This window comes from Dama dama, chromosome 26, assembly GCF_033118175.1.
Source record: "Dama dama isolate Ldn47 chromosome 26, ASM3311817v1, whole genome shotgun sequence".
Lineage (NCBI taxonomy): Eukaryota > Metazoa > Chordata > Mammalia > Artiodactyla > Cervidae > Dama > Dama dama.
Window position 1 is genome coordinate 51,426,483 of NC_083706.1, and position 23,033 is coordinate 51,449,515.

The 23,033-nt window shown below is 41.4% G+C and overlaps 1 protein-coding gene across 1 annotated transcript in view; it reads right to left on the minus strand.

Annotated features, from left to right (window-relative positions):
• PRKN (parkin RBR E3 ubiquitin protein ligase) overlaps positions 1-23,033 on the minus strand; it is a 1,218,605-nt gene that overhangs the window by 563,117 nt on the left and 632,455 nt on the right. The window contains exon 7 of the mRNA XM_061130058.1: positions 16,160-16,275. Coding sequence (XP_060986041.1) covers positions 16,160-16,275 — 116 coding nt within the window. The remainder of the gene's footprint in view (positions 1-16,159; positions 16,276-23,033) is intronic.

Genomic DNA, 23,033 nt, shown 5'->3' on the forward strand with positions numbered 1-23,033 from the left:
GGTGGTTTGTGTGAGGGGTGGGGGGGCAATAACCTGCCTCAGGGGACTGTTTTGAGTGTTAAAGGAGGGATGCCTGTGAACACATTTAGCAAGTGCTACCAGGAAGAGATTTGTTTCACAGCCTGGCATGGCGACAGCGGAACAGGGGACTGAGTTGTTCGGAACCTCCTATCCTCATGTGCAGCTCAAATGTGGCTTCTCTAATCCACAGAAGCTAAGCACTCAGAAACACATGGCTTCTGCAGACGTGGGCTGCAATTCTGAGCACTGTCTCACTCACCAGCCCTACTAAAGACGAGAAACCTGTTTTAATCCCAATAAGAATCATCTTTAAACCAGAAACTCTGCCTTCTGCATCACCACTGTCACAGGTGACCCACAGCAAGACTGAATTTCAAGGCTGGCAAGATGCTCTTTCATACAAATCTCTTTGGTCTGACTTTCTTTTCTCCTCCATTCTCTTTGCTTTCTAATTATTAAGCAGTATGAATAAAATTCTGCAATAATTCTGAAATCACACTGATACTTAATGGGGGATTTCTCTTCCAGAATGAAACTCAATGACTTTTGTAATTGGTTTACTAGAGAACCACATTTTAGTTCTTCAAGAATTTACGGATTCACTTCCAGCATGGCAGGGGCGGTGGGGGCGGGGAGAGGGGGTACAGCTCACAAATTCACCTTTTAAACCTGATTGAAGTTTTTGGAATTTATTCAAAATACAGAACTTAAAAATCACAGTTGGTTGGCTCAGGGAAATGAATTTCAGGATTGTTTATCTCTGTACAGCAGACTCAGCCTCTCTTCACAGTACACACTTTCTAATCACAACACTGCCGGAGACCCACCAACCATGGTTTCCAATACCAGCTAAGCTTGGGTTTCTTCCCTAATTGATCAAATCCCAGCGGAAAATAGCCAGTCCCATGGCTGAGTGGAAAAGGGCAAGGCATTCTGTGAACAATCTGCAATTTGGAACAGAGTTTTTAAATGATTTAGAGGAACAGTAGCGTTTGGAATCAGCAAGGTTTTCAGAGTTCAGATGGAGACAGTCTAACAGGAAGTGAGCTTCCTGCCCCTGGCAATCCGAGGTGGGCGGGCTCCACCTTCTCCTCCACCTACAGCAGGTTTCCCAACCTCAGTACTTGTTGATTTGAGGCCCGAGCACTGCAGGACCTTCCGTGGCATCTCTGGCCTCCCTGCACCATGTAGCAGTAGCGCCTCACACCCCCGCCTCTGCACTGTAACAACCAAAACTGTCTCCAGATATTGCAAACCCACCCCTGCTTAAGAACCACTGTAAAGACTGCTGAGTGCCAAAGAATTGATGCTTTTGAACTGTGGTGTTGGAGAAGACTCTTGAGAGTCCCTTGGACTGAAAGGAGATCCAACCAGTCCATCCTAAAGGAAACCAGTCCTGAATATTCATTGGAAGGACTGATGTTGACACTGAAACTCCAATACTTTGGCCACCTGATGGGAAGAACTGACTCATTTGAAAAGACCCTGATGCTGGGAAAGATTGAAGGCGGGAAGAAAAGGGGACAACAGAGGATGAGATAGTTGGATGGCATCACCGACTCATGGACATGAGCTTGAGTCAACTCCGGGAGTTGATGATGGACAGGGAGGCCTGGTGTGCTGCAGTCCATGGGGTCACAGAGAGTCGGACACGACTGAGCGACTGAACTGAACTGAAGGTACAGCTATGTAAGAATATTATAGCTATGGGTTATTTTCCCTCACTTCATACCATTAAAAGGGAAAAATCCACTTTGCATAGGCTAAATTTTATGTAGTCATAGCTATAGCCATAAAAGTATAGAACTGACCTTAAAAATAATACATTTTTAAGAGGAAAATAAGATATCCCCATTCAACTAGCTAATGAAAGGCTTGCTTGTTAGAAGATTTGTCAGATGACATCTGGGATGTTGGAGTAGATATACCAGTCATAGAAAAGAATTAAATACTCTTCACTTATGTTTCATCAACCCAAGGTTGATGCAAGTTTGAAGAACAAGATGCAAATGAGACAAGAACAGTGAAAACTTATATTCATAACACATTCTTTCAGTTAGCAATCCAGAGCGAAAATCTCAGCTAATATTTCCTCTGGTTGCTGTGTGCCAGGGAGTCTTCAACTTCTATCTCCTTTAATTTTCAGAACCTTTTGGAGAAGTCAGCGAACCTGGGGAACTAGCCCAGAGAACAGGACCATTAGAAGTGGAATTGGGTTTTGAACCCAGCATTCTGTCTTTAGAGCCTAAGTCTTTTGTTTTGTCAGAGGCTTACTCGGTTGGCATCCCTGAGTGGCCCCAGGGCAAATCAATCTACACTCAGATAAAAAAATGTCAGTGGAAACTGGGAAACAGGAAAATCAGACGTGGCGAGAGACTGGGGGAGGAGAGAGAATTCTGCGCCTTCTGTTAGTCTTGTTACAGAACAAGTGTGGAGTAAAATAGACATTGCAAATGGACAAGAAGCAGGCTGCAGTGCTAAGGGAGGCACGCCGTTGTATTTATGGGAAAATAAACTTTTCTCAACTAAGCCGTATCATCAAGATAAACCAAGGGATAATTCCACCTATTTGGTAAGGATACAAAAAAAAAATTACAGTTCAAAGACTGAGATTCACTTTCGTTTTTAATTTTACGAATCAAAATCTCTTTCCATATGGACTTGGCGTGGCAAGAGCCAAAAATATCATTCCAGAAAGGCAGATTAGAACGGAACACTGACAGCTCTGTGAAAGCTGATGTGTGTGATGGGATCACCACGTTCCAAGCATTTTATCATTTTCCGAGAATACCATTATGCGTAAATTCTGCAGAAAGAATTGTGATGGGGCCCCTCTAGTTATTATCTTAATGATTGGAAAGGATACTTAAGGAAATTTCCATGGATTACTTAACTTAAAAGTTTAGTATGGGCATCTAAACTCTTCCATGCCTAGCTCTCCAACAAGCCTGCACACTGGACTCTGACGGTGGGAGGTCTGAGTCTGGGACCCCTGCTAGGAGGGCGCATCCCTCAGTCAGCCTGCATCACAGCACTGAGTCGGAGTGAGACAGCACCCAACGACACCTCCTCTCAGCTCGAACATGCAAACCTCCAGCGCAGCAGAGACTCTGGGAGGGATGGCCGAATCTGGGGTTAAGGGCCCACTGATGATAACACTGGATATAATTTTACAGTTTATGATGCATCTTCACATTAGCACTGAACGATCACCTCAACCCTGACGATCCTTTTAAGAGGGTGTTATCAGTCTCACTGCATAAAACGGTAGTTGAGGGGTGAATGACTAACTTGAGTTTATGTGGGTGCCTGCTAAATCACTTCAGTTGTGTCCAGCTCTTTTTGACCCTATGGATTGTAGCCCACAGGGCTTGTCTGTCCATGGGATTCTCCAGGCAAGAATACTAGAGTGGGTTGCCATGCCCTCCTCCAGGGGATCTTCCCGACCCAGGGATAGAACCTGTGTCTCTTACCTCTCCTGCATCGGCAAGCGGGTTCTTTAACACTAGCGCCATCTGGGAAAGCCCAGGTTTATATAGCTAGCATTTCTGTGTGCTGGTCTTAGTCACTCAGTCGTGTCCGACTCTTTGAGACCCCATGGAAAAGTAGCCTGTCATGTTCCTTCGTCCATGGAAATTCTCCAGGCAAGAATATTGGAGGGGGCTGCCATGCCCTCCTCCAGGGGATCTTCCCGACCTAGGGATCCAACCCAGGTCTCCCACATTGCAGGCAGATTCTATACTGTCTGAGTCATATAGGTTATAATTAACTTCAGGGCTGACCTTGATTTTGTTTATTTTCTGCTCCACCATGTCACCAGGAGATGAAAGTTTCAACTCAGTGGGGAAGTCTTACCAATGCCTCCTATTCAATCCAGACATTAGTTCAAGTATTTAACTATTCATTCCTCTTTTGTAGAGGATTACATTAATTTAGGCAAGACAGGTTTTATCATGGACATAATTTAAGGTTAACTTTGCAATGATCACTGAGAAAATATATTTGTAAATATAGACCTTTTAAATGGGCATAAAAACAATTCAAACTAAGAAAGTCTGGTTGACAACAAAATGTAATTCCACATGCCAGAAGCTCATGGAATTCCACAAAGCTTAAATTGTTAATATCGATATCAAGTCCTGGCACAGTGAAAAGGCACAATTAAAGAGATACAGAATGATTGCATTTAAGAATCAGTGAATTAATATCAATTTACTAGGGCATTGTTGATTATTTGTACTGTGGGTTAACTTTTAGAGAAACCATAGTATTTCTTACAAGGCACTTGGATTGTTCATCTTTTCTCATGCTTTTTAAACCAAATGGAGCTTTGAATATGAAACTAAATTTTGAAATTTATATCCTAAACTTTAAAGATACATTTTGATTATTTAAATAAATTTATGTTTTTAAAAAGTGATCATTTATGATATAAATGATCATCTATGATCTTGTGATAGGACTTGAATTTTATGTAAGAATATCTGTGTGTGTAAGTAACAAGATAGTTCAATCTATTTCGGCTTTCAAATCTGTATATTATTCTACTGAATGGAGTACATTCTTGGTAATCATATTACAGCAATTAGCAGAATAAGTTAAATGGGATTATTCTTGTTATTAATAAGGTATGTAAGATAACACCACCCTTATGGCAGAAAGCAAAGAGGAACTAAAGAACCTCTTGACGAAGGTGAAAGAGGAGAGTGAAAAAGCTCACTTAAAACTCAACATTCAAAAAATGAAGATCATGGCATCTGGTCCCATCACTTCATGGCAAATAGATGGGGAAACAATGGAAACAGTGACAGACTTTATTTCTTGGGCTCCAAAATCACTGCAGATGGTGAATGCAGCCATGAAATTAAAAGATGCTTGCTCCTTGCAAGAAAAGCTATGACAAACCTAGACAGCATATTAAAAAGTGGAGACATTCCTTTGCCAACAAACTTTTGTCTAGTCATAGCTAGGGTTTTCCCAATAGTCATGTATGGATTTGAGAGTTGGACCATAATGTTGGACCATAAAGAAAGTGAGTGCTAAAGAAATGATGCTTTCAAATCGGGGTGCTGGAGAACATTCTAGAGAGTTCCTTGGACAGCAAGGAGATCAAACCAGTCCATCGTAAATGAAATCAGCCCTGAATATTCATTGGAAGGACTGATGCTAACGATGACCAATACTTTGGTCACCTGAGGTGAACAGCCGACTCGTTGGAAAATGCCCTGAAGTTGGGAAAGACTGAAGGTAAAAGGGGAAGGGGGCGACAGAGGATGAGATGGTTGGAGAGCATCACTGACTCAATGGACATGAATCTGAGCAAACTCCAGGAGATAATGAAGGACAGGGGAGCCTGGTGTGCTGCAGTCCACGGGGCCACAAAGAGTCGGACATGAATAAAGAGACTCAACAACAACAACAAAATGCGTACATTTACATCTATGTTCTCTGCCTCTGTCTCTTCACATGCACACGTGTGAAGTATACATGGCCACCTCTGCTAGGAATGGTTTGGAGTCTGAGAGATGCCTGAAGCCACCAGGCCAAGTTGGTGGGGTCAATGAAAACTGTAGGAAATTACAGATTCACTCGACGTGAAGTATGTACAGATGAAAGATGGGCAGGATAGAGACCTCATAAAAGTGATCAGGAGACTTCTACTACAAGGCTTTTTGCCACTTATAGATGACAAATCCAGATTATTTACTGTGATTGTTGGTATCAGCTATTTTATTTTATGGTTTTGGAATAAACACTTCCGACAGTAATATATTAAAAGCAGAAGTACATGTTAAGTCCAAAAGATTCTAATACTCATGTCCATGGGCCCTTCCCCAGCACCACGCCATGATCTGATACCAGCTGAGTGACCTGTAGTTCATTTCCAACACCATGTACCAGGGAGAGCATCGGATTCCCCAGGTTAGAGGTTCAGTCCTACAGAACTCCTCCCTCCCACCTCCAGACACAAGTCCACGTTGTCACCTGGGATTCTGGCCCACTGCTATAGATCGGAAGTTCCATGTCCCTCTCCTTGGGTTTCAATCATTTGCTACAAATGGCTCATGGAACTGAGAGAAATATTTTATTTGCTAAATAACTGGATTATTGTGACAGGATAGCACTCAGAACAGGCAGGTGGAAGAGATGTAAAGGCAAGACATGTGGGAAACTCCATGTTGTTTATTATTGTGACAGGATAGCACTCAGAACAGGCAGGTGGAAGAGATGTAAAGGCAAGACATGTGGGAAACTCCATGTTGTTTGAGCACCACTCTCCCCAAATCTCCACATGTTCACCAACGTGCAAGGCCCCTGAACCCCATTCTCTGGGGTCTTGATGGAGGCTTCATTACATAGGTACCATTGATTAAATCATAAGTTGTTGGTGTTTGAGCTCAATTTCCAGCCACTCTCCCCTCTCCAGAGATCTAGGGGTGAAACTGAAATTTCCCACCCTCTAATCACAAAGATTGGCTCCCCTGGCAAACAGTCTCCATCCTCAGGTGCATCCCACTAACTTCCATAACATAGTGAAAGGCCCGATCATTGCTCTCAGCACTTAAGTAATTTCAAAGGTTTTAGGTGCTCTGAAGGGGGACAGAAAACAAATAGAAATTTCTTATTATAAATCACAATATTGCAGTATAGAATTTCTATTTCTCAAGAAAGTTAATCATGACTACCGAAGTTTCATAGGTATTGGTAACATTTTCTATCTACCAGAGGGGTTTCTTAAATATCCCTGACCAGACATAGACTGGAGACACAAATGGGATGAAGAAGCATCAGCGTCTACTACAAAGTCTGTAGTTATTACAAAAAGACTATGCGCAAAGAATTCAATTTCACACATGCAGTTCAGAAGGTACATTTATGTATAAGTCAGTGAAGTGTGGCTTTTCATTTAGATCAAATGACTGTTGTAAATTAATTTACTCAGTTTTGATTCCAGGTTTTCTATTACATATACCAAAAGTTAAGTGATCGCTGTCAGTGTTAGCTTGCTTAGCACAAGAACTTCACATGGAGTGAAACTGCATAGCATTCTGTCAATATCATTGTACTGGAATGGACAAAGAGTTTGTTCAGGCTTTTCCGTATGATATTAGAGGAAAAAGCTGAATCAACCTTTTGGCCAACCCAATATAATAAAAATGGAAAACCTCTTAAATCTAGTAATTGTTTAGTCTTTCTTTTCATATAATTCATTGACTCAAAGTAAAGCGTTTGAAAGTTTATTCTCTTGACAGTGAAATATCTGAATTTACTGTGAATTCTAGTGCAAAATCAGCTTAAAAGTTCCACGTTGAATATATTCTGTGTTTTTCACAGTGACAATATAAAGATATTGATATATATCAGTGGAATACATCATTATGGTTAAGAACAACATCCTTACTAAAATTAGAAATCTGTGGAGCATGCTTGAAAGTAATCATAGGATGCATTTAACTCATAACTCTGTTCAGACAAGCTGTGATATTCTACAAATCAACCCAGAAGCTGTAGTTGTCAAAATTTACAGTAACTGAACCACAGAAGACTGACAAAACTGATATTGGATACAAAAGCATCTCTGTTGTCTGTCTGCAGCCCATTATCAGTCAAACTTTTAGGAAAGTTTCAACCTTGAAAAAACTACTTTATAAATCAAGTCTAGTGTCTACTGAAGGGTGGCAGAATATGCCAACCCAAAATATGCCACCTTGGCATTAGTGTTATTTTGAGCTGAAGCCAATTGAGAGGGAACAGACATTAAGAAAAACTCTCTGCTCTCCCTTATTTACTTCAGCAGGACATACATTTGAAAAAGTACCCCCCGCCTCCTTATCAAGAGGGATTGAAGTTAATCTACAGAGGTACCAGCCAAGCGGGCAGTTGTCTTGGTCCTGTCCAACTCTTTGTGACCTCACAGACTGTAGTCCGCCAGGCTCCTCTGTCCATGGGATTTCCCCGGCAAGAATACTGCAGTGCGTTGCTATTTCAGAGGAACCTAAACATCAAACTTTCCTAACTAATCCTTATTATCCATTAGTTCCACCCTATATTTAATTTTCCACAATCTGCTGCCCCAGAAGTTCAATGTCCTTTTCCTTTGTCTTGTCACTGCTCTACAAATTTATTGTTCTTTGGTTAAGAGGCTACAGAATCCCAAGTTCTAACCATCTGTTTGAGTTACTCATGTCTAGATACTCCCATGTGTATGTGTGTTGTGTGTGTTAATAAATTTCTTTCTTTCTTTTTTTCCTCCTTGTTATTCTGTCTTTTGCCAGAAACCCAGATAGAAAACCTAGGAGAGGAGAGGAAAAAAAATTTTTTTTCCTCTCCCATACTACATGAGCAGTAATTACTTTACAAGAGTCCTCCAAATTTCTTTGCATTTTGTTCAAAATCAGTCAGCAATATTTAATCAAAGTATTGAACTAATGAGTGTCCAAAACCATCAGCTTTTGAAGTGCTAAGTAACTATAAATCACTGAAAAATGTGTGCAAGAAGACGTTAAAACTAATCCTATAAAAGTGGGCTGGGGGACCAATTTGAGAACTCATATTATATACTGGATTTCCATTCTGAAATCTGTAACTAAATTTTTGGAATAGTTCTATTGGTAGGAAGAGTCAGGGCAACTCCTATTTTTAACTAGTAATTTTTATATTGATATCACAAAGAAGTGGAATTGAGAAAACTGATTTTGCTGCAATGTGGTAGAACTTTCAAAATATGTACAAATAAAAATATTTGGCAAGTTTTGTTCTGTAAAAATGCTTGTCAAAGAAAAGTTCTCTGAGTGAAGCAAAAAACAGTACTTGAGATAACATTCTGCCAGGAATACTTGCTCATTTTAATTAAAATGTTAGGATTGAGATTACTTTATCAAAATTATCTCGGAGTTTGCTACAAGCAGAGGTAAGTTTTCTCAGTTACAAATTATGATCTGTAGAGAAACATCCATTGAAGGTGTTAAAAATTTTAAATGTTTCACTCACACCACAACTTTGAAGGAGACTGCAGGCAAGTATATTTTTTTCAGTTAAAAAAATATACAACATATATTTTAAACAAAATGTCTCAGGAGGAGGAACCAGATGGAGCCAGATGGAGACCAGCAAGGACAACACCAGGTGTCAGACTTTGGCTTCGGGGTCACGGGTCAAAGTCCTTTCCAGGGTGACAGGCAAGGGGGAAGCACCTCAGCAGGCAGTGTCGGGCTCTAGCTGGCTGGGTGTTAGACAACAGGGAATGGGCTAATCTGTGCACGCCCTACCTACATGCATACAAATTGTATTATGCATTTTGAAGATGCTGTCTTGGGCGAGTGAAAAAGTCAGTAGGAAATCTTGGTCTAAAGAAATAAGTTCGGGTTCCTGTTTCACTGTAGTGGCACTAAGGATGCATTAAAGCTGCAAAGTCAAGTTCTGCCTTGCCTCGAGGCACCCAACCCCACCACACCTTTCAATTGCAAGCCTGTGTCTCTGGCATCTGCTCTCCCTTTCCCCCTTAAAAACAAGTTTATCTCAGCCTGAAGCAGTTCCCCGAGTCACAGACGGGCTCAATGAATATCTGTGGAATGAACAGCTTGATGGGTTTTTAAGTTCTCTCTTTACGAGAGGAGATCTAAAGATTATAGACGCCAGAATAAAACTGCTTTGCCAGTGATACTGATATTACAGGCTGCTGGCATCTGCGTGCACACTTCTGCGCATCGATGGGTAGGTGTGATGCTGCCAGCAGTATCAGGCCTGCACGTGAAGTAGCCCTCAGTGTTGTGAAAATCCACAGGTAGACCCAAAACCCCTGAAATCCCATTCCCAGAGCACCTGAGATATAGGATTGGAGGCCATGTTTTCCTTGATGTAGAATTGATCACATTAACAAGAGACAGAATCAACACATCATGACTTACTTCACTAAACAACTTGTCTGAACTCCAGGTTATAGAGACTCTTGCTTATTTGACTGCAAGTACAACCTGTGAAGCCACCAAGGACAAATCGGCAAATTGTTATTAAGTCGCTAAGCCATGTCCAACTCTTTGCGACCCCAAGGACTGTAGCCCGCCAGGCTCCTTTGACCATGGGATTTCTCCAAGAATACTAGAGTGGGTTGCCATTTCTTTCTCCAGGGGAACACTGAAAATACTAATTCAAAACATCATGGGAAACATGATGTTTGTAAGACAGTGAGGTAGATTGTATCACTGTTTACCACTAAAAAATATCCCAGAATATAAATGTTATTTGCAACAGACATAATTTCTTTCCCTCACCAAGTTTATAATCAATTGCTAATTATGAGGATAAAGCTGTAATTAAAAACAAATGCACAAGTCACAATATTTTTCTAAGCAAAATTAGCTCTGTAAAGACTCTGTGGGCATTTATTTCTAAGAAAGTTGGACCTTAAAAATAAGGCTCGGCTGTCACCAAAGTCCTAGAGAGGGCACTGGGATACTGTAGGAATACGGCCGCTTCTTAACATCCACCATCAGAAAAAGACCTGCTTAAAATCCAGACGGTTACAACATGCAAGGTTGACCTTAACGGGTACAAAATTGGTCCAGGAGGATTTGCAATATTGTCCTACTAGGGCCAGTGGGGGCTGCTGTGCGCCCGCAGCGACAGTTAAATGAAAAGGTGAGGCTTATGAATTTCATGCCCAAGCACCTGTAACGCTTCCAGGAAACCCCGCTGATGCAGCCGCTTGGATCTGAAATCTACAGGGTGCACCGCGGGAGAAATGAAGGTCACTGACTGACATTAAAACTGACATGGCTCACATTTCAAAGCCTCAGTGTTGATAAAATACTTCTTCTGTTTTTATAAGTAACTGACCTCAAACAGTATGGCTGAGTAATCTATCTCCCGTGAGTAGGACTCTGAAATCTGACTTTCTCCCTTATATCTAATAGTGCCTTAAAACTCTCTATTGATTTTTTATTAACTTATTTTATCTAATTTAGTTTTGGAAAATCCCATTAGATGCAGGAGGGATTTTTAAAAGTAGATGTTCCATATAAAAAGAACTTGTTTTCTGTTTGTCGCACTGTGCAAAACAGATTTACTTTAATTCAGACCAGCAAATATTTGCGTAAACCTACTGAATGCAAAGACTTATGCAGGACATTGTGGCTTCTGGTCACATCTGCACATCAGTCAAGCTTGGACCGATCCTTCAAGCAGCCTACAGCTTAGAGCAGACAGACAGATATACAGCTGTTACAACTGTTTTCTTCAACACTTTAAAGGGCTGGTTTTTAAACTGTCGTTGGATCTCACTTTATTGCTAGTGGCTTCCTTTTCACATGCAAACCTACTTTCCATCTTCACTAGGTAGCTTGCCTTTGACTGTCCAGTGAAAATTGCGTACATGAAGAAGGGAAGGTGTGATGAGAGGAAAACATGCCGACCACACAGATCTTGGTGGGTAGGCTGGTACAACCAGTTCCTTGTGGTAAGACTGGATGCAAGTTTTAAAATGTCTTAGCCTCAACTTCTTCATATGTAAGACAGATAGACGTTCAAATAATTTGAAATTAATTTAAGAGTTACAGTTCATTAAGCACCATGTTTGAATTTCAAAGGAGGCAATGAAATTACCTTTGTAGAAGGTTATACCCACATGAAGGAGTCTCCTTTCTGCAAGGGTGCATAGTAGAAAGATTTATTCTCCCTCAAGACTGGATCAGACTGAGGTGTGCACACTTTTTCAGGCAAGAGTCACTCAGCCCTAATGTAGAGAGATCTTACTCCCACAGGGTCTGGGCACAGTGTGAGGTAACCCGTTTTGAGCTCAAGACATCTTTGAAGTTTTCTCTTTCATCTTAAAAAGTTTGAAGATATGCCATTCTACTGTAGAATGTGCTCCTGCTTATTGTAATATCAATTTGGTATTCTGACTTTCCTTTCTCTAGAATGCTATGTAAAATAAACACTCCAAGATACTCCCACACTTAAAGGAAAGAATTCTTGTTCCTGGCATGTTACATTACCTATGAGTATATATACTATTTGGGTTCAAATAAGAGAAATATATAGGTCTGCAAAGTCAGAAAAGATCACTGCTGTTATCTCTCTCTCTCTCTCTCTCTCTCTCTCACACACACACACACACACTACACACACATAATCTCAAGGATTTTTCCATTACAGAGACAAAAACCACTTACTGGAAAAGACCATGTTAAAGATTTCAGTAAAATTCCATGTGATTTTAGTCTGTAGTCTCTCATAATGCTCTTCAGAGACGGATGACTGGACAAAATTGTAAGGTCCTGTCTGACACCAAAAAGTCAAGAAAGAGTGAAACTGATAGAATATAGTCCTTGGTGCCTCAGATGGTAAAGAATCTGCCTGCAATGTGGGAGATCCGGGTTCAATCCCAATGTGGGAGATCCTGTGGAGGAAGGCATGGCAACCCATTCCAGGACTCTTGCCTGGAGAACCCCCATGGACAGACAAGCCTGGTGTGCTGCAGTCCGTGGGGCTGCAAAGAGTTGGACGTGACTGAGCAACTAACACTTAATCCATAGCAATATAAAAGGAACTTCTACATTAATTCTAAATCATAAAAGAAATGCCAAGTGTAACCAAAATTAAAATGTAAATTGACAAGAGATTAGACAAGACATGCATTCAAAAGGACCATAACCAATATACTCATTTCTCATCTCTGTCAAATGAATCAATGAATTCATATTAAAATACTGTCAAATGACAGTCAAATCAGTCTCCCCCAGAAACACCAAGAACAAGTATAAAAGGACTTTCAGATAAACTGTTACTGATCTCCAAGCCCAAGTAAATCTTTTAAGTGCGCAATCCAAGGTATTACTTCAATAGGCTACATGAACCATAAGACAAATTTGAAAGCAAGAAAACTATAAAAAAAATTATATCAAACAACAATGGCATCAAAAACATAAATCTTTATGGGAAGAGTTGAGGAAAATTACAAGATAGCAGTGCTTCTTAGATTTAATGTCCTACTGGGACGTGGACTTTAGAACATGTTTCTGGAAGGTTAAATTTTGACTGTAAACAGGGTTCTTTTTTGATTTGTCTTCAGCTTTGTAAACTAAGGACTAATGAATAAAGGTGAAAAGAAATACAGGAATGCAACCGGCGGCCTTAGAAGAAGCAAAGAAAGAGAAACAGGGTGGTGATTTTTTTTTTTTTTCTTTTTGCCAAAATATATCATGGTAATAATTTTTTCTATTTTGTATGTTTTCAAATTTTATATTTTTAAAATTTAAGAAGACTCATTTTATAATGTAAGATTCAAGGTACAGAAATACGGCATTACTCTTGGGGTATCTGATATCACAGTAAGTTCCAGTGTTAGGGGAAGAACCCTGACTGGAACCGCCCACCCTGGCCAGGCCCCATAGTAACCATCTGCCTGAGTTGTTTTACGACAGGAGGTCCTGGTAAGGAACACGGAACTAATAAGCCTCCACCAACCAGAAGAGCTCAGGAAAGGTCAAAAAGAGACACCACATGTCCGACCACCTCCCAGAATCCTTCTCTCTGGCATCCATCTTGGCTGAACAAGGCATGCACCACCAGGAAGGACTCTGAGTCAGAATGATGGGCTAAAGACAACCCGGAAACTAATCCCATCACCATAAAACCGACACTGCAGGCCACATGGCAGAGCTGTTTCTCCTGGGCTCCCTCACCCTCCTGCTCTCCACCTGGGCGCCCCTTCCCAATAAAATCTCTTGCTTTTTCAGCATATGGTTCTCCTCAGACAATTCATTTCTGAGTGTTAGACAAGAGCCCAGTTTCGGGCCCTGGAAGGGGTCCCCCTTCCTGCAACACCAAAATACACACACTGGTTTCGGAAGGAATAAACGTCTCACTTTGGCATTGCCAGGGTCATTTTTATTTGGCTGAATATTGTTATTTCTGAGTCCAGTTGAGGCAGCCAGAAATGTGCTGAACCTTTTTGATGCCATCGCTATAGGGGATACTTGACAGTGTAGCTGTTCTACCTTCAAGGGCTAGAATTTCTGTTCTTGGCTCAAGTCTTTGCCTTTTGTTCACCTCACTATTTTTAACTCCTAAACCTAAGACTGAGAAAACTGATAACCTTGAGTGGAGGACGATCAAGACCCTATTCTAAATAAGTACAGGCCCCTGCAAAGCTGGACAGCTGATGGGAACCTGATGGTTCACATGAAACCTCAGGATGTTCCAACCCGTGAATAGTTCACTCTGTTCTTTAAGAGAGAGGAAAATATTTTACATACACTATTTCATAAACTCAAAAGACACATATCAGGTACCTGAATTAAAACTTAAGCCTAACAACTGGAAATGAATAGCACATTTACCTTATACATTTTTCTACATATCACAGCCATGTATGTGTCATCTGGAAAGCAGTATCATTGAAAATCTCATTTTTTATTTCTGCATCTGGCAGAAGACATGACCACAAACAAGCAGTTTTTCAAATAATACTATCGATTTATAAGCTGTGAACAAGGATTATTTCTACCTTTTGCAGTTCTTCAGAACCAGTCAGAGCCTTATAGATTACCTACTTTGATTCCTGGATTTTATAAGGGAAGCTGAAGGCTTAACAGATTGTTATTTTGCTAAGGTCAAAAGTCAGCTTAGTGACATTGGAGCTCCTTGAATATAAGTTATTATACATTTGTAAAGAGTTTTTTAAACAGGGGATTATCATTAAGAAGGTAGATGAAAGATATCAATCTCTTTTTAGCTAATAGTACATGTTTATAAGCACAAAAATAAATAAAATTATTATTTTGCTACCAATTCTCTACAATCTATTTCAGAGGATAGAAGCAGGGTAAATGCTTCCTAATTCATTCTAGGAGGCCAGCATTACCTTAATACTAAAACCAGACAAAGACAACTCGAGAAAACCACAGATCAATATCTCTCATGAACACATAAAGCAAAAGTCTTTGACAAAATATAGCAAATTGAATCCAAAAATGTATCAAAAAGTGTCACACACAATGACCAAGTGGGATTTATCCTAGGTTCACAAAGCAGATTCAACACTGAAAAACGAATTAATGTAATCCACTACATCAATGAACTAAAAAGAGAAATCACATGATGATATCAATAGATGCAGGAAAAAAAAAAATCTGACAAAGTCGCAAACACGTTCATGACAAAAACTGTCAGTAAACGAGGATCAGAGGAGGACTTCCTCAACTTGAAGAACTCTATCCACAAAATATCCGTAACTGATGTCATACCTGACGGCAAGAAATTTGAACTTTCCCACTAACGTCGGGTACAAGACGAGGATGCGCTCTCTCACTATTCCTTTCCATATCGTCCTGCAAGGACTAGCTAAATAAGGCAACAAGGCGAGGAAGGGACATAAAATAAAGGCATTGGGAAAGAAGACATAAAACTGTCTTTGTTCACAAATGACATGATAATCTAGGCAGAAAATCCAAGAGAATCAGCCAAAAAAAAAACCCTACAAATAATAAGCACTTACAGCAAGGTTGCAAGGTTCAAGATTAACATACAAATGTCAATTTCCATCCTACATAGCAACAACGAATATGTGCAACTTGAAATAAAAATACAATGCCATTTACATTAACACTTGAAAACTGAAGTACTCAGGCAGAAATCTAACAAAATATAAAATAAGACTTACATGAGGAAAACTACAAAACTCTGGTAAATAAAACCAAAGAGGAGCTAAATAAATGGAGGCATTCCATGTTTGTGGATATAAAAATACAACATTATCAAGATGTGGATTCTTCCCAAATCGGTGCACACATGGAATGCAATCTCAATCAAAATCCCAACATTCTTTTTTGGACATCAACAAACTGATTTTAAAGTTTCGACGGAGATGAAATGACCAAAAGTAGTCAAAACAGTATTGGAAGCAAAAACAAAGCTGGGGGACTGACATTACCTGACTTCAACTTAAGATGAAGCTACATTAATTAAGTCAGTATTAATTAAGTCAGTGCTCGTGCAAGAACCAACACAGAGCTCTGCGGAATAAAGAATAAAAAGCCCAGAAACAGACCCTGTAAATGCAGTCAACTGACCTTTGGCAAAAGAGCAAAGGCAATACAATGCAGCAGATCTCTTCTGTTCCCTGTTTTCAGACCCTTACCTGATGTCCGTACACGTTATGCAGCTGATGTCTCGGCTATTTGTTGTGATCAGGTTCAAAGCTACTGATGTCTCCTTGTCAGAGGTCGGGTGTGCTCCACATTTAAAGAAAAATTCCTGAAAGAATGAGAAACATGATCACAGACGTGGAATCTGGCTGGCCATGCCCCCACCCCCCCCAAACATGTTCACAGTAAAGAATCTCTTCAGGAGAAGAAGCGTATCATCAGATTATAGATGAGTCTGAAATAAGACAACATCCACTCTTTTGAGGGAAACGAATGCCTTTGTGGCAAACTATTCAACAAGTCCCCTTTTGAAGAAGGTTCCAAAGTGTCTGCTAGTCTTTCTGTCTCTTTCTCTTTCAGCCAAGGAGTTGTGGGAGTGCTCTGGGCCTCCTGCTCACCTGTGGATGATAAGTGAGTCTGGCAGAATGATACAGTGTGGATGTAGGAGGAAGCCTGAAACAGCATCTCGACAATGAGGAAGAGGAGACCCTGAGCCATGAAATGATTGGTCCAAAGTCAAACAGTCAGAGGTGAAAGCAGGAAGCAACCCAGGTTTCCTAAAGGGGAATCCAGTGCTTTTCTACAGGGTCACCTCACAGCTGGTCACAGAGAGTTGGACACAGCTGAAGGGACTTAACATGCACGTATAGATTGTCCACATCTGCAGTAGACCTTGAAATATTTGTGGGATGTCTTATATACATTTGTATCCTAACAGTGGATGGCAAAGGAAAAGCAATTAGATATATTTTCTTAAATAAAAAAATAATCAGTAGATTTATTTAATGAATGCCACCAATGTTTCTTTATCCATTTGACATCATCACTCTTAAACTGTCTTTTCCCTACTTGTAACCAAACTAAGGGCTCGCCTGGTGGCCCAGTGGTAAAGAAACCACCTGTAATGCAGGAGACGTGGGTTCATTTCCCGGGTCAGGAAAATTCCCTGGAGAAGGAAACGGCAACCCACTCCAGTATTCTCGCCTGGTGAATCCCATGGACGGAGGAGGCTGGTGGGCTACAGTGCATGGGGTCACAAAGAGTAGAGCATGACTTCGCAGCTAAAGAGCAACAAACCAAACGGACCTCCTCTTCCTCTGACCACAGACTCAGTGAGCCACACCTGTGGGTCGCTAAGTCCAGCATGCACCAGAATCATCCGGGAGGCTTGTTACACCAGCCTTTTTAGGGACCCACCCCAGAGTTCTGACACTGGGCCTAGGAGCCGCATTCCCAGCAAGTTGCCAGGTGTTGCTCTCACTACTGCTCTGGGGACCACACTTTCGAGAACTACTGAGTTAGAGCAACCTTAGAGGTAAAGGTAGTAAACTACTCATTCTTTCAGAAAACAAGGGCTGTAACAAGCTCACTTAGCACATCTGAAAATAATGGCATGTCTCAGGTAAAACGTATTGCTCTTCAAAAATCTGGAGTGTTCCCCTGTACAGAGAAATGTCCCCAAGCCAGGAATTTGGAGCTCAGGATGTTTTTAAGAATAAGTGCCTTGTCAATTCCAGGTGGTATAGGTTAGCCAGAACCCCCTACCTAGGGCAAGTGACACAGTAGCTGACCCACCGGCCTGCAGTCCTCAGCCCCCATGATGAAACTGTGCCGGCATCCCCCTGTGACGGATGGGGTGAGCGCCTGGTGGGAGCCCGCTCAGGTGTGTCTGCGGGGTCCTGCATGGCTTCCCTGAATCAGCATGGAAATCATACTGATTGCTTCTGCTTTCTCTCTTAACGTGGAAGGCCATCCTTATCACTCCATTTTTTTTTTTTTTTGAAATGATATGAATCCTTCAAAGGTCAGTTCAAGGGTATAATGGAAAAGAGTTATGGCCAAACCTGACTATCAAAACAAGACATCTGGAGGACATGACTGATCCTTGTGAAATACACAGACCGCTTTTGCAGACCTGAAAAAAATCCTCACTCATAACGGAAAGTAATTCCTCCAGAATAGCTGAGTTGGCTGTATTGAGGAAGTATTTCACATACAGATAAATAGATAGCATTTATATTTTTTCTTAGATTGCAGAAAGCCACTGGTAGACATTCAGCTAACAAATCACAAACTGCTCTAACACTAGATAAAACTCCGCCAGATAAAAGTCACAATCCTTTTTACTGGAGGGAGGAATTTTACAATCAATGGTTTAATAAGTAACAAATATTTGGAAATTGGCAGAAATTCATATAGCATGACAGAATTAAAATACAGATTAATTACTGTGTATGTTAAATATGTATTAATCATCAGTGAATTTCAGCGCCTTCTCCACCAGTTTTTACGGAAGGATATTCTTCTCCAGGGCCAGAGTAGCTAAACTGGTGGAGCGGCCAAGATTTCACCCAGCTTGCAAGCTAACAGGTTCGCCTGCCACCGTCTCATGGACGCGGCCAGGAGACACAAGACTCCTGGGCCGGCGCCCCGGCAACCTGAAGTCCAGGTGTCAGGATTTTGTCAGTTCCTCTGCATCCCAGTTCCCGGGAGACGAAGTGTCCAGGCCAAGCTACATGCAGTGTGGGTTTCTGCCACACAGCTGGGCACCCTGAGCTTAGGACACGTAGATCTTTTAGAAGGATCTGTAAGCCGACCGTTCCTTTGTTCTGAAGGGAGACGCTGTCTTTATCATACTGAACAGCAAGCCGGTCCACATTTTACTTTAGAGAGAGAGGCTAGACTACCATTTTCCAGGTCATTTGCTCTACAATTTCCTTGAAAAGATAGTTTAAAAAAAAAAAGGTAGTTAGTGCTTCCCTCACAAGATGTGCAGAAACTTGAGAGACCCTGGAGAAGTGTCTTCCAATAGTAATAACCCCTTTCCCACAGAGTAATCAGCAGAACGGTCTGGTCATTTCCCGTCCTACACAATCAATGGATTAGCATTTTCAATAGCCTTCTGATATTTTCAGGCTGTATACAACACACACAAGGAAAAGAGGAAAACAGAACAGAAGAACCGTGTTGAAAAGTTCTACCTCGAGTATTTCAGCGTGCTTAGGCAGAGCTGTCCTCTCACATGATGACTGCATGATTCCTCTGGAGTAAGTCTGCTTTTCTGGGATTTTTCTTTTCTCTTGATTGTTCAGATTAAAATATCAAGGATAACCAATATCAGAAAAGCATCCTAGCCAGGGTCCACACAGTGTGGTCAGAACATTGACAGCACTGTGAGATCTGGTCACCATCTGAGCCCCAAGAGGACCCAGAAAACAGGTCAGTCTGGGCCAGGTGGATAGTAGTTATGCCCCAGGGCCTGGCTGCCTGAGGTGGCCGTTCTCTAGTTCCAGTGGGTGTGGGTTTGCCAAGCCAAGTTACTTCTATGTCGCCCGGCGTACAGTCCCCTGTGGGTACATCAGAGAAACATTCTTGTTCATTGGGCCAGGGCAGGGGGGGGGGCGGGGGGGGCATCTGTCAATTCTAGTGAAGGCAATATACAATCCTTAACTGTGGGTAGGACTTCCCAAGAGGCGTGGTGGTAAAGAATCGGCCCACCGATGCAGGAGATCAAAGAGACACGGGTTAGATCCCTGGGTCAGGAAGATCTCCTGGAGGAGGAAATTGCAAGCCCCTCCAATATTCTTGCCTGGGAAATCCCACAGAGGAGACAGGTGGGCTACAGTCCATGGGGTTGTAGACTTGGACATGACTGAGCGACTGAGCACACAGTAAATAAATAAATAAAATAAAATAATAAATAAATAAATAAAATAAAATTCTGGTAAATAAAGAATCTCAAAGGGACCTATCCATCTTTCACAAATGCCAGCTCACAGGTAAACCAGCTACAAAAAAGAAAAAGAAAGAAAGCTAAACATAGCAAGTCCTGTTAAATTAAATGGAGTCTTCCACCTAACCAGGAACTGTAGCTCCTACTGGCTGGCTCAGTTGGATCCATATATTCAATTCTGGGAAGCCCGAATTAGCGAAGGAGCCAAAATCTGACAGTAGTTGGCCAGGTTGATCTTTTTTTTTTCTTCCCAAAAGATAGTGTAAACTATATTTAAAGGATGAAAAAAAAAGAAAAATCCCAGAATAAGCCTTAAAAAATCTGCTTGGATTTATAATGTGACCCTGTTAAATTCTTTAAGTATTAATAAGGTACTTTTCACCTTATTAATACTAAATAGAAAATTCAAACTCCAACAGTTATATTCTTTAAGTTCTTAAAAAATACCTTTCTGCTGTTTTCTGTGGATGAGGCTCTGATCCCTTCCTTCCACCCTCACTGAGTTCTCACCTTTTATCAGTACCCACCCATCTTTTCCTTTCAGATCCTTGAGGCGAAGCCCTCTGACTGAATGAGACCCACAAAAAGCAGTGGTACACACCAAGGGAAAGACCTCATGAAAAGTTCCATTCAACTGTTAGAAGCTACCTCTTTCTCCTCATTCCAGTTTGCTACCTGACTCAAGACATTACCTGTGTCTCTAACAGACAAGCGGGAAAATGACAAATAAATAAATGAAACAAATAAACCAGTAAAATCTGAATTAGGTTAAAACCAAGAACTCAGTTTATAAAACCTTACAGAATCCAAAGTTTCAACTCCAAACACAAATTAGTATCTTCCAAATTTCTATAAAAATGGCTTACAACTAACCACCTGGAAGCACTGTTTGTCTCAAACACGATTCAGTTTCACAAACCTGAAAAACCAGCAATGAGACCTGACTTCTTCCCTCATGAACACTCAAGTAACTTTTATCAAACTTCCTAAAGTTACGAATTTTAACAGACATTGCTTAACAATTACATGCTTTCCAAACAAGAAATTTTACTATCTTTACAAAGCGTTAAATCCCTTGTTAGTCTCCAACTCCTTCTTAGTTACTATGTCCCAAAGGCAACATACCTTTCCTTGATAAAAGGGAAGCATCATTTTCAATAGAAAGTTGCCGTAGCTCTACATTTTGTATTAAACAAATAACTGGCCATGTGTGCAGGTCAGGGTCAAGTTAAGGGAGCAGGTATTTCAACAGAGAGAATTTAAAGCTGAGGTCTAATTGCAAACATGGTGGAAACCCCAGAAAAGCTAAACCAGGGTAGAAAGCTCCTTGACATGAGCAGCGTTAGGGTGGGTGCTCCAATCTGCTTGAGGACACAGTGCGGGGTGAGGGGGGTTGGGGGAGGACGGGTGGGGAGATACAGTGGCTGGGCTGCCTGGTGGGGGCGAGGAGGATGACTGAGACGCAGCCCCTGCAAGTGATGCCTCCCGGAGATGGAGGGAGACCCTCCCAGCTCTGCCCTCTTTCCCCCCTCCTGTCTCCCGGCAGGCGGTGCTTGGGGGAAAGTCTGCCTGAAGCAAGGACAGGGGTCTGGGAGCTGGGGTTCGCCAGGCCAGCCCACCTGCCAGCAGAAGGCGGAGGGCAGGTGGACCTGAACACCACCGACGGACATGGGTGCACCGTGAGGAGGCGGTCAGCCAAGTCGGAAGTCCTCAACACTGCCTCTGCATTACTGCGGACACATATATTTAGCCTCCAGAAAAGAAGAACATGATGCACTCAGATATGGCTCTGGGAAATGTACTAAATAAAGGCACATAAATAATTACTCTACCTGTTCACTGCTTTCAAGCTCAGATAAACCTGTCAAAAGATGACCTCCCAAATTTTTGACGAAGAGGAATTAAGGACACAGGGGCATTTTCATTTATGAGAAAATTAGTAATAAGCATCTGGCATCTGCACCAAAGAGGTCCTCACAGTTACCAAGTTACGACAGCCAAGGTGTCAGTTAGAATTAACCTAAATGTCTCTCAGAGGCCTAGAAGTTCTGTCTGTAGTCAACAACAAACAAATATTACCCCTAATCTCTCTCTTCTCAGCCTGCTGGCTCCGACAGCTCCTCCTGGGGTTATTTTCAGTTTCTTTTGTAAGAAGCAACTGCTAGTTTTAAGTCTCAATATCCATTGAAAGACCTCATGACTAATGTTAATACTATAGCTTTAATTTTCTCTAAGCTAAGACATGACAGACACGGCCTAATTACCACACGCCGGCCCGGACGAGAAAGGCAGAGGAGCCTGGTCAGGAGCTGGGCACTGGTGCCTTCATTAGTGAGTCTCAGTTCTCATGCTGACCTGTTAGGCTCGCTGTGTATTATGTAAACCCAGGAAGTAATTATATAGGCTTGGATATAAAATAACTCTGCCACTCGTTAGAGTGGATAAGACCTGTAGACTTTACTAATTTAACAGGGCCAGTTGTAAAGTTAGGTGACACCTAATTAAACAAATAAAATCTTGAAAGTTAATGAGGGATTGTGTTCAATGACAAGTTTGTTTTCTCTTAATTTAAGGTGTTAGCATAAACCTCTAGATGATCTATAAAGTTTATCATGAGGAAAGAAAATCAATAGGCTCCCACAAAAAAGCAAAACCGTGTCAGAGCTCTGCTGAGAAGGTCAGGCGCTGCCTATCAGACGCACAGCCCCTGCCAAAGCCGTAATGGAGGCTTTCTGCCTCCACCAAGGCAGCGTGTCCTCTGGTTAAAACCAAACAGATGATATGCGTATAAACAAGCAGGCACATGTGCACGGGCACACGTGCAACATGCCAAGCTGTTAAAAGCAGGAGAAAGTCTTAAATGTGAATTTAGTGTGTGCATTCCTTCCCTGCAAATGGGTTCAACCGTATCATTTTTCCAGATTCTATATATACGCGTTAACATACTGTATTTGCTTTTCTCTTTCTTCACTCTTACAACAAGCTCTAGGCTCATCTCACTACAGCTGACTCAAATTATGACTGATTTGTGTGGTGGTGCAGCAGAAACCAACACAATATTGTAAAGCAATTTTCTTCCAATTAAAAATGTTTTTTTTTAAATGTGAATTCAACAAGCACATAGCTTTCTAATC